At 33.2% G+C, this 13,222-nt stretch overlaps 1 protein-coding gene across 1 annotated transcript; it reads right to left on the bottom strand.

The window, feature by feature from the left end:
• Positions 1 to 2,939: 2,939 nt before the first annotated feature.
• LOC147408623 (uncharacterized) lies at positions 2,940 to 4,400 on the bottom strand. Its single transcript, XM_086420058.1, has 2 exons — positions 3,947 to 4,400; positions 2,940 to 3,650 (listed from the first exon to the last, which is right to left on the bottom strand). Exons 1-2 carry the CDS (start codon positions 4,184 to 4,186, stop codon positions 3,180 to 3,182), a joined length of 711 nt encoding a protein of 236 aa, XP_086276184.1. The 5' UTR covers positions 4,187 to 4,400; the 3' UTR covers positions 2,940 to 3,179.
• Between the last annotated feature and the right edge of the window lie 8,822 nt (positions 4,401 to 13,222).

Here is a 13,222-nt window from a genome sequence, read left to right as displayed (position 1 = left end):
CATCAGAATGTGTAATATGAGGTCACTCACAACTCATTCCCCAATTGTATAAACCATGTTTAAGGTTTATAACTAGTAAATAATAATAGTCATATATGTGATGTGATGGGTCTTTTAACAGCTGTTGGGAGCCAATCATGGAGATCAATTAATTCCCAAGTCAAAAATAAACACATTTGCATTGGAGCCTTTTAGGAAAAATTCACCAAAATAAGAGTGGATTTCTATGTCGAAGTCTCCAATGCTTCATTGGATACTCCTCATATTTGTTGGGTTTTGTTAATGAAGAAAACTAAGGCACCTCCATCGCTGGTATTGATAGAAGAGCACTACTAATTGTGACATTTTTTGTTTTTTAAAATTATAGCCTCAAATGTTAATTGAGACATAATGTCAAACATGCGACTGAGATGAGAAGTTACTGCTAGGGATTCCAATCAAATATAATCCCTTAGGAAATATGCATTGATTCCTAGGAAAAATATAATTTTCTTGAAATCTCAATCATGTGTTTGATATACCTTCAAGGGTACAAAAGTCCCTCTGCTTTTCATGAAAGACAATAGCTTCAACTGTGGTGTTTGCATGTGCAAACATGTAATACACTTTGATACTCTTGTAATGCACTTTGAACTCTCCATTAATGTGCCAACGTTATTATTTGGGATACCTAGAACATGGCAGAGCCCCATTTTGTGAGGTCATGGGATCCATCACTAGGAAGGGGTTTGCCCAAGCTTTCTTATTCATTCGGTTGGGGTATCTAGAACGTGGTGTGTCCTGGTTTCGCAATGATGTGTGTTGCGACGTCATGGGTGCCTAATGCACGTAGACATGGACATGGTGCAATTTGATATCTAAGGCATGGGTGTGGCGACAATCGAAGGTGCATAAACACCTAGGTGTGAGTAAGGACTTGTCCCAAAGTCAAAATGAAATGGTTCAACTCTTGGAGTTAATTGATGTTGGTCACGATGAATGGGTACACTTTTTCATGTTGATTGCTGACCTTTAGTACAAATTTTCATGACAAATAGGTACGATTTTTCATGTTGATTGCTTACCTTTGGCTTTACAATCCTAGTTATTTAGATCAGGCCCCTCCATCACAAAATTCAATGATTGCTTTACACTAGAGTCTATAATTAGTGAACCTGGGATGGATCAAGAACATTTAAAATTTTGATTTTTCTAAGCATTAGAGTGTCTACAAATGAAATACATATATAAATTTTTGTGTCTTCAGTTTGAGAAATAAATTATTCCATCCTTCAAAATTTTTTTTTTGATCTTTTATATTAATGCAAGTTTAATAGATTACAACTTTATCGTACCTCATTGTATTTCATAATGGGGGGTTGGCAGGGATAGTAACTCACAGGCAACGATGTTTTTCATTCCTACCGAATAAATCTTGATTTTATTTTCTTAATAAGACCTCTGTGATTCTTATCATACCTACCAACAACCCATATCTTCTTATGAAAATTGTTACTGATCTATATAGTGTTGTGTTAGATATCTTGCATTCTTGTTTGGACTTGGATTGGGCTTGAAGAAGCAAAATCAATGGGTGCCTTTTTCGAGGTGGGGTGAAAAAAATGTTCTCCCTTGTTCTAGATTGCTAGAGATCTCCAAGGCTGTAACTTTGAAAGATGATCAAGGACGGAGCCAAGAAGGGATCAGAGAGGCAGTTGCTCCCCCCTCATTTTTTTTTTTGAAATTTAAATACCTCTATGTACCTTTCTAATCATTTAAGATACCCTTGTATTTTCAAGCTGATGACATACCCCTTTGACCATTGTCATCTTTTGATCTTTGGTATTTTCAATTTAAAGCCCAGCCCATTAACATCATAATTGAGCCCATTCGAAAATTTTCAAAATCTAGCCGAGCCCGGCATTTTTGTGGGTAAGCTCAATTTGAATAGCTCTGATTTTAACACATATTAAATATGAGAGCATAGAATTTGCCGAGTCTGAGAAACCCAGAAGCTGATGATTTTTGGAGAGTTGAAACTCCGAAATATGCCAATAGTCTTCACAGGATAATCCAGATAAGTTGTACTTCAGATTCCAAAATGCAGAACATTGACGGATTACAAAACCATAGTCAAATTAATTATCTCCATGTAATGATCTTATACAATAAAATTTTATGCGAGACCAAACCTTTCGACAAACTATATTAAGGGTAACTAAGACAAATGGATGAAAAAAAAAAAAAAAACAAAAAACAGAGAAACACCATTATGCTGCTAAAATTGATATTTGGAGGGATATCGAGGCATATTGCTTTTAGAACCGGGATTAATCATCACATAAGGGACGGACACTCCCCCTATGCCCCATCATAGAATCGTAGATCATTTGCCTAAGGATATAAAATATATATATATATATATATATTATAATTTACATATCCCAATACAAATAATCTACAGTTCTGGGATGAGAGCAAATGTAAAGAGGGGCGTCAGAAAATGATTACTCTATATCTAAATTCAATAATAAAAAATAAATATACTATGTCTTCCAGATTCATTGATCATATTCACAATCATCTGATCCATCAGAATCCTAACAACTAGTCTCCATACCCATGTGGCTCACAATTGATCCTGAACAATAAAGTCCAATTAAAATAGCTCCATATTCATATAGTTTTCGTAATAAAATTATGTGACTGATCACGACAGGCACCACTTGTCCTCAAACCCTTAATAGGACCAAGATGTGATCAAAAGATCTTATCTTGTATTTATTCTCTACTACTAGATTGAAAATTTAAGATATGCCCTTTATTATTTTCTTCTTTCTTTACAAAAAGCAATTCCAGAATCATCATTTTTCTTACGTTTCATCATTATAATTAAAGTGGTTAAGCGTGATAAGAAAAGCATCAAACACAAACAAAGAATAAAGTTAAAAATAAATAAATAAACAGAGAAAGCAGTCAAATTCATTAATACTTAAAATTCACAAATAACAAACAAGGAGATATCATGGAAATAACACACCTCCCCCAGCAAAATTCACCAAATCAAACTTACATAATAATAATAATCATAAGCACATATATATATAAGAAAATTAATTAAACACCTCTTATACTCTAATAACCAAACATCAACAAAAACAACACAACAGCCTTTAATTACCACAATATCTCAAACTTAATTAATGGCTGCAACATTCCTCCTTCTTCTTCTCCTCCTCCTTCTTCTCCTTCTCATCTTCATGTTTGTGGTACCCTGGTAGCTTTTCCTTGATCTTATCCAAAAACCCTTTCTTCTCCTTTGTCTCTCCTTCAGAGACCTCTTCGACGCACTCGACAGGTGGAGGGGGAGCGACGACGACTGGAGTACACTCTTCGGTCTTCTCCTTCTTGTGTGTACCTGGAAGCTTTTCTTTTATCTTGTCTAGGAATCCTTTCTTCTCCTCTCCCTCTGGGATTCCCTCCACGTGTACATCATCACACTTCTCAATTGGGATGGAAGTGTCTTCATGGTGTTCTTCCTTCTTCTCTTCGTGTATATCGTGTTTCTTCTCTTCACATGATGATATCTTCTCCTTTAACTTATCCTTCAATTCCTTCTTCTTTTTCTTTTTCTCACATCCTTCCTTCCCTTCTTCCTCCTCATCGCTAGACTGAAAGATCACCCACAAAATAACATAATATTAATAATAATCGACGGTTCAGATTAGAGCCCATCTCCATGAAATCGTATGTCTAATCTCTAATGGAACAGTACATATTTTCTAGAGTTTCTTTCGTAAATGGATCCCTAGGATTATCCTCCCATCTTAGCCCTACGTTTGATCTCATTGTTTTTTTTTTTTTTTAAATCAGGATCAGGATTTAATAAAGGGGTAATATAGTCATTTAAAAGAAAAAAAAGCTATAAATTACAAGAAAACAGATTTCTTAAATCTTAATTACTTACCGATGAGCTAGAACTACTGTGAGATCGATGGAGTTTCTCAAGCAGACTGGGCTTCTCCTCCTTCTTCTCCTCATGACATTCTGACACGTGTAATTTCTCAACCTCAGTCACGATGACTTCCTCCTGTGGCTTCTCTTCTTCTTTCTTCTTTCCCAAGAAATCAAACATACCACGATCTGTAATCTCACCTTCAGTCTTGGTGTCGCACTCGTGGCTCTTGTTGTGATATTCTTCCGCCATAATTGAATCAAAGTTGAATCGTGGAAAATTCAAGAAACAAATAACTTAATTTAAACAAACAAGAAAAGAAATTACTCTTCTTAACAATAAGACTGCCTCTGAGTTTTGAGCTGATGGTTTTAAGTCAGAGAGAAGATGATTTTATAGGTGAAGCCAACGCGGATCTCACGCGATGAAGCAAATAAAGAAAGTGAAAGGCCAGCCAGCCAATCGATTAACCAAACCGACGAACGAAAGTATATAATAAATAAAAGAAAGCAAAAGTAGGAAAATAAGAGAAGAGAGAGAGTCTGCCATCAGCATAGGTAACAATCGTATGGCGTTGCGTGCCGTCCACCAATAGAATGGTGAACACCTGTATCTGGGGGGGCCCATACGTTGGCATGGAGAATGTAAATACGAAAAGTCGGTGTAGACACGTTATACTTATCATGATGTGCCACGTGTCATTTTTTTAATAGTGGGGATGGATGCGAAGGTGTTTCGAGATTCAAGACTTGGAAGGTGCGTAGTACGCACATGGCAGGAGTGGCTTAAGTTTCAATCCGATGAGCGCGCCTTGAAATGGACAATGTCGGTTGGAGATGTCCCACTTTGCTTTATAAAAAGAATAATGATGAATGCACGCAATTTTTGTACGCGGCTGATGCGGCAAAGACATCGAATCACACATCTTTTTTTTGTGTATCCCGATGAAAATGATATTTGATTCTATGCTCTTACCATGTCACCCGCGTATCAAGACCGCGTGCATTCCTCGCTACTCTACTTAGAAATGATAATATTTTTTTCCTTTTTGACAACTATTAATCTTTGGACCTTGTATGACTAAACAAAATTTATACTTTAAAAAGCAACTTAAGAAGATATCATCGCTCTTAAGAGTCATCATGGTAAAACATACATCAAGTATCCGTACTATTAGTATCATCATTATAATTAGAATTATATTAGCCACCACCATATTGCTTTATATTGATCATACTGGCTTGCTTTTGTGCATAATTTTCACTTGAATAGGTTAGAGCTGATTCGTTGATGTCAATTTAGAATCAGAATTTCGGATACATATTCTAATAAGAAATTGAATATGGCAAAACTCTATACAAGTACTTACTTGACGTTAGAGGATCTTTGGCAAATATTACACTAGTATCTTAGTTTAACAAGAAAGGGAGGATTCTCCATTAAAACTGCAGTTCGAAATACTATGAGTTACTTGGAAAAGGACTTCCATTACAACTATAAAGACAATAACAAATAATTAATCTTTGCGATCAAATATGTCGATAACTAACATTTTTAAAAATAATAAATTTATCTTTGTAGTCTTTTAGTCATCTAATTTCTCTACTTCTTTTATCATTCCATCTTACTTTTGAATCATTCGTTATCATATTATCACATCATGCCGATATATTTATTGATACATATTGAACTTATTTCGATTTGATTAATTGATTTTAGAGCAAGGGCTTGGAATTCAACAAGGACATGATCCCAAAATATAGATTAGATACTGTGACGATTCTATTATATCAAATTAGTCCTAGATTATCCAAATCGGACCCGAATCCCTAAATATAGCTTGATGATGCATTTGTTGCCATACCTTGTCCAAATTGTTGATGTTGCCTTGAACATACACTATAAAATCTTGAATATCACATATCATATTAGAAGTTTGAACAATCACCCATGCTCTAGGACTCACCCCTATAATTATGATTTACACGCATAACGCATAAATATAATAATGAATTAAAGAAATAGTAAGAGTGAGAACACATGAAATCCCTTCATTAGAATTTGTCGCTTTAGTTGTCAACTAAGGCATTGGGTTCTTAGACTCAAGTCACTAGAATAATTGCTTAATACACATACAATTTTGATTTCTCTTCCTCAACCTCCTTCCATTTTATCTTTTATACCTGAAATATGTTGATGAACTGACTCAAAAATACCCTCAATTGACGTGTCAGTGCGCAGACACTTATTGATTAGTTTCTCTTATATCTCAAGGAAACAAATCTATGGTTCTGTGCACAATGTCAAGTTATCTGAGAATCTTTTTGAGTCGGCTTAGGATGACTTTTCATATATATTCCGTTGACGTGGAGATTTCAACAAGTAAATATGTTAGGATAAAGTTATACAAAAAAAAAGGGTAAATTTGACGTCAAGGTTCAATAAATTTAACTAAATTCAGCTAAATTCGAGATGGATCTCAATGTCAAATTTACCCTTTTTTCATGTAGTGTAATGATAACCTAACTCAAGAAATGCTAATCAAAATTTACTTAAGTTCATAAAATCATAGATATTTTCATTGTGTATCCCAAGAAAAAAAACCTATGATTTTGTGCAAATACCATGTCAGTTGAGTGGATTTTGAGTATTTTTTTTAGGTCATTTATCATGACTTAAAGGTTATAATGCAAATTAGATAGATCCTAACCTTTTAATCATTTTGACGGACAATGCCAATTAATCATGATGAGTCCTAGAACATGGGTGGTGGTTGCTTATGTTTTTATCCAGACCTAGGAATTATAGACAAGTGCATCCTTTGCAAGTTAAAAAAAAAAAAAAACTCAGCCATTTGGATTTCAAACAATGGATGAATTGATTTAACAATCCAAGAATACACTTGATAAGATCATCCTATTGAATAAGTATCCATATGGCAAATAAAGATGTAATGTCACCAAAATCAGAGGTTAATTCCTTATGATCCTAACTTTAAGATGAATTAAAGATATATATGGTTTACATGGCAGACCAACTCGTCACTCAAGTCCGAGGAACATGTATAATTACATAGAAATCAGAGCGAATCACTCATCGAACAACTTGTGTACGAATGTATTATTTTATACACGGAAACCTTTTACTTTTTTGAGTTTGTCTACCATCCCTCTCATCCATGTTTTAACTTTTAATAAGTAGTAAATGACCCAGTCAAAAGGTAATATTGAGCCGAACGTTACTTAAGGCCAAAGAGGTGCAGTTGGAGCGGATCAGGGGCAACCCAAACCCAATCCATTAAAACTATCAAACTTGAGCTAGGCCCCAACTCTCCTAAACCACTTCCAACCCATCTTATATATCCACTGTAGCACCAAGCACAACTTGAGTTAGGTAGAGTAGGTCGTATTCTTCATTCACGACAAAATTTTTGGTTTATGTGACAATTTTATTTGTAACAAATACATTAAATATCTATAAGGGTTTAGTAAAAGTTGATTATGACTAAAGCAGACCTAATTTAATTTCCATCGTTGGCTCATCAGTGTTGCTCAACCAAATTATGTTGTTAATTCTTAAACAAAATTTGTAGTAGATGTGAATGATAAGTTATTCAATTAGTTAACTAAGTGTTTTTAATTTTCTTCAAATGGTTGTCTTACGTACTTAATAGAACATATACAAGTTGTAAATTGTAGAGAAGGTTACGTGGGGTCTCAAGCAAGCTGAGTTGCACCCTCGCAACCTTACATACGGTGTTGCCTAAACTGATGGTCATTTTCACACTCAAAACTTATATAATTCCATAATTACACGTCAGCAAAATAATATCTATATCATGATTGTGCGCCATAAATATCTTAAATAATAGAAATGCCCACCTTATCCCCACTCTGAATGGCGGTGTGATTTGTCCTTTCAAGGGCCCCACTCTTCTTTGATTATTATAGTTTAATAGGGAAAACGTTAGAACTTAGTAGGCATCATGTTTGTTCTAACTAAGAGGGCATATTAAATTTTGATAAATTATAAAATACGAATTAAAAACTAAAGTTGTGTTAATCTAGATAGTTCGTCGTGTCATGGCTGATGTTGCACGACAAGTCACGTGGCAACTGAAATTATTTATGGCTGAAGGCATGTGTCAATGAAGATCGAATCTCTACGTCCTTCCCTTAGATGCAGACTGATTTAATTAATAAGGATCGTACAATTCATGCTTGCACTCGATTTAATGAAGTGGTTTTCCTCTAATTAATAGTTAGGACTTCAGTAAAAGTAGACAAAGACTTGCTTATTCGCTTATGTAAAAAAAAAAAAAAAAAAAATTTAAAAATGAAGTTTTATTTATGGAATATACCTTATAGACTTGATTTTCCCTCAAGATTTTTCAAAACTTGAGTTTGATTGATTAAAATAAATAATTTTTTTTTACTTTGAAGACATATTAATAGTCTTAATTTTCTAGAGATTAGAATCCAAGTATTGTCTTGGACATCTGTTATTCTTCTATAGGGAAATGTTTGTGAGTTTTTCTTCTTTGAGGAGTGAACTTAGGTCTTTTCGGGAAGAAATTGATTAAAGATTTTTTTTAATGATTTTGACTTTGATATTTATAAATGTAAGATGATAGTAATTTTTTAATTATATCTTTAATTAGATGGATTTTAGTTAATTAATCAAAACTTCAATTGATGTCACTCAAATTTTTATAGGTTATGTGCTTTTAGTAAATCCCACCAATCCACTTGAGTATGGAAGCATTGTTTAGGCTATTTCATTATTGGATGAATTTATTTTAATAGGTTTGATCCGACCATGAATTGACTTATTTATTAGGTCTCTATCTAATATAAATCACTTGGATATATTCAAACTAAAGATTTTATCAAACGGGACACTTATTCATAGTCTATTAGGTAATTTTAAGGGAAAATTGTGAAAAAAAATTTAAAAATAATAAAATATTTATCAAAAAGAATATAATTTTTGAAAAATTACAAAAAAGATAAAAAACCAACCATTAAAGGGCCGGTATTTCTTCTCTTTCTCTTATATTCTCTCTCCTCTTTAAATCACCTATTTTTTTAAAAATTCGAATTAAAAAAAAAAAAAAGGGCCATTAAAGGGCTGATTTTTCTCACTCTCTTCTCTTCTCTCTCCTCTTTAACTTACCAATTTAAAAAAAAAAAAAATCAAAATTTAACTCACTTATTTTGTGTCCTTGAAATCAAGGAGGGAGAGAGAAAAAAAATAGGTGAGTTAAAGAAGAGAGAGAAGAGAAGAGAGAAAAAAAAATCGGCCCTTTAATGGTCGGTTTTTTTTGAAAAAAATCGATTTTTTTTTTAAATAGGTGAGTTAAAGAGGAGAGAGAAAAAAATTGGCCTTTTGATGGGTTTTTTTTTTTTAAATTGAATTTTTATTTTAAATAGGTGAGTTAAAGAGGAGAGAGAAAAAAATTGGCCCTTTAATGGTTGACTTTTTTTTTTTAAATAAGTGACTTAAAGAGGAGAGATAAGAGAATAGAAGAGAGAGAGAAAAAAAATGACCCTTTAATGATCGATTTTTTTTTTTAAATCGAGAACAAAAAATACTGGCCCTTTAATGGTTGGTTTTTTTAATCTTTTTTGTAATTTTTCAAAAATTATGTTCTTTTTGATAAATAATAATTTTTTTTGGATTTTTTTCATAATTTTCCCTAATTTTAATTTGTAAGACTTACGTATGACTTATAATTTATGAGAAATGAAGGGATCTTTCTATGCTTTTTGTATCTACTCAGTTGATTCTTAATTTCCCCCCCAAAAAATCTATTATGTTCTACTCCTGATTAATTTGGGAAAATCTTCAATACCGAAATTTTTTATATTTGTTAATTTATGGAGTAGAGTTATATAGGTATAAGATGGTAGTGATTTTTCAATTATACCCTTAATTTAATGGGCTTTTAATTAATGGAAAGGTCACATCGATGTCCCTCCAATTTTTTTAACTTAGGGGCTTTTGGTAAATCCCACCAAAACACTTGAGGGTGGATGTATTATCTAAAGACTATTTCATTGTTGGGTCATGGATTAGCCTGATTATTAGGTTTACTACCTAGTATAAATCCTTGATTTTTCCCCCCCAAAAAATCCATTTTGAGCAATTCTTGATTTATTTGGAGCAGTCTTCCATAGTGAAAAACTTTATATTTATTTGTCTTTGTTGATTTATGTAGTAGATTTTATATAGATATACGATGATAAAGACTTTTCAATTATATCTTTAATTTAATGGACTTTTAATTCATCGAAAGGTCAAATTGATGTCACTGCAATTTTTATAAATTAGGGGCTCAATTGAGTGTGGATGCATTATCTAGACTTCCATTGTTAGGTAAATTTGTTTTAGTAGATTTGTTCCGATCTAATATCTAGTAAGATCACTTGGACAGATTTAAATCAAAGATTTTTGTTCACAGAAACCCAAACTTGGGCTATGGGAAGATCATTCATAGTCTATTCAGCAATTTTAACGTGCAAGGCCTATTTATGGTTTATTGAGGCCTTCTATAGTGCATGAGAGACGTAAGGGATCTTTCTGTGATTTTGGTATATATCTGCACAGTTAAACCTTGAATTATTTTCCCAAAAATCCATTCTCTTCAACTCTAGATTTATGTTGAAAAGTATTCCATAGTAAAATACTTTATATTTATTTCTTTTTTATTGATTGTATAATAGACCTTAATCCTTCTCCGAGATCTCAATATTGAAATAATATTAGCGGACTATATTATTTTATCTAAATTTTAGTTGTAATGAGATAAATGATATTTATAGGTTTGGCTACATGTTAGTGTTATTTTATTTAAGATTTTCATTTGAATTTTTTAGCAATGGGTTTAAAATACAGGTATTTCGATAATTTTCTATTAATCTCTCGTATGTCCATCATTTTGAAAATCCAAGGGGCACCTAAAATATAGAAAACCCAAAAGGGAATGTGGGAAGGTGGTCCGTTCCTTTACCAGACACATTTGGTTGGAGTTTAAAATCATGGTTTTAAAATTCATTTTGACGTCTCGCCCATGAAAGGTATCGAGTCATCTCAGACGAGTTTTCCGATATATTTGAGTCGTCTCGCTCAACAATGAGAAAAATGGACTATGATTTTAGATCTTGTCCGATACATATGACTTGTTTATGGTTCTTGTTGGTGGACGATGTCGAAATGTATTGGATGAGTCATCTTAGTCTCACACAAGATTTAAAATCATGTTTAAAAAACGTTAGCCTCCTAATCAAAATGTTTTCTATATAGCACTTAGTTCGATGTATTTAATCTCCAATCAAAATGTGCCGGGTAAACATCCTATGTTACTATAAGAAGCTATAAGAATAACCCACCCACCATTTTAGATCACGACACATGTCAAAATGTCTAGAAGGATTTAGTGGTAACTAGCTCATCCTTATCCACGTGGTCCAACCCCATTGATTGTTGGTTAGCTCGCATGGTGATCCTCTTAGCTATATTCATTTCCTACGTGCTTCTAGTATTACTTGAGAAAACTTTGAACTTTTCTTGCCTTAGCCCACGGTTTAGGCTCTCCATCAACGTCACCATTTGGATTTGAGGAAAACACAAAATTCGTTGCGATTAGTTACAGGTTTCTAGGGATGAATACACTTTTTCTTGGGAATCCCTCTCATCCCAACGGTCATGTTAACGAAGAGCCTCAACCCGTTAGTGAGGCTAGCATTTTTCAAAAACTTTTTGTTATTGGGCTTTACTACCTTTGATTAATGGCTGGGAGTTGGAAAACACTTTCCTTGCAAAGTAAGATCTTAACTCTTATACTTGACAAGGGCGAAGCCAAGATTTTTGGTCAGTAAAGGCTAAGTACTAACATTAATCGATAATCTTGATTTTCTTTTATGTCAATGTTGGGCTCATCATTGTAAATGATGATTTGCTAATAATCTACATAATAAAGTTGTTAACTTGAAGGATAAATATGGCATGTGTTCCTTTTATATTTTGATGAAATTTTCAAATATTCTTCTATTTTCATTTTGTTGACAAGCCCCTGATTTCAATCTTGACTCATAAATTAAAGAAAAAAAAACTTAGAAATCTTTGTCTTTTCTTTTCAAAACTAGTTGTCGTCAACCTCTTGTATACGACGGAGATGAGATGTTGATGATGAAGGTGATGATAATGATGAGATGGTTGTGATAATGTTGAGTATGATGATAATAATGATAATGGTGTCGAGGGCATTGAGGTCATTTTTCATTAGTCTATAGGAAAACACTAAAGTCATGATGTATGATATGCATTTGAAGAAAATAAATTAGTATCTCAAATATTTCTAAAAGAGTCATGATTCTCCGACGCCTCCTCTGACATACTCTCCTTGACGTGGCATTGACTAGAACCATAGATTTAATCCTCGGGATACACAATTGCACATTCTCATAAATATATACAATTGCCTATCTTGAGGAAAAAATCTATGGTTCTAGCACGTGCCACTCTGAGGCGTATGTTAGAGGGGGGCATCGGACGATCATTAATCTTTATAAAAACATTGAGACACTTCCCATACTACGTTAATAAGAAAGCTTTCCTAACCGTATCACCTTGTGGTGTCATCAAAAAACATGATCAGATGCCATATGATTGTAGATGATGAAATTTTAAGAATTTTGAAAAAAAAACTTCAAAAAAAATATTTTTCATTATTAAATTTCAATTTTAAGTTTGGGAGTTCGATAACCGTCTATTTTCAACAATTTCGATCAAACTCAAAATATTCATATTCATATATATATATATATATATATATAAATGAGTTTTTCCATAATATTTAGAAGGATGTAGCGATGGAATGCCACTGTGGTAATCTACGTGAGGTCAACAACCCTTAGTAAGATTAAAATCTTACTAACCTAGTCTTACTAACCTAGTCGTGCTAGTTTGGCTCCAGGACATCCTTATTTTTAAAGAATGCATCCAGAATGGTATCTCATTCCTTTAGAATAGATAAGTTTTGGTTTGGTAAGAATTTAACACATGAGTCAGAATCATGGTTTTTAAACTTGTCCGAGTTCGAAATCGAGACGTATCGTCCGAGTTAACTTGGTATCAGATCTGAATGATACCAACTCACAAAATCATTTTTTGACCGAGATTTACGAGTCACAATTTAATTTATTGATTTGTCTCACAAGTCGTCTCAAATGTATCGAAAAACTCGTCCGAGACGACTCGATATCGGAGTTGAACGAGACGAGACGA

The sequence above is a fragment of the Akebia trifoliata genome, chromosome 2 (genome assembly GCF_017979445.1).
Source record: "Akebia trifoliata isolate Shusen 1 chromosome 2, ASM1797944v1, whole genome shotgun sequence".
In the NCBI taxonomy this organism is placed as follows: domain Eukaryota; kingdom Viridiplantae; phylum Streptophyta; class Magnoliopsida; order Ranunculales; family Lardizabalaceae; genus Akebia; species Akebia trifoliata.
Note: the sequence above shows the minus strand (reverse complement) of the source record. Positions and strands in the feature narration are given on the sequence as shown.

What these genes read in the sequence shown, in the direction of transcription:
- LOC147408623 (XM_086420058.1), bottom strand. Translation starts at nt 4,186, where the DNA reads ATGGCGGAAGAATATCACAACAAGAGCCACGAGTGCGACACCAAGACT. An exon ending in ACAGTAGTTCTAGCTCATCG is followed by an intron (nt 3,651 to 3,946) that starts GTAAGTAATTAA and finishes GTGATCTTTCAG; the next exon opens with TCTAGCGATGAGGAGGAAGA.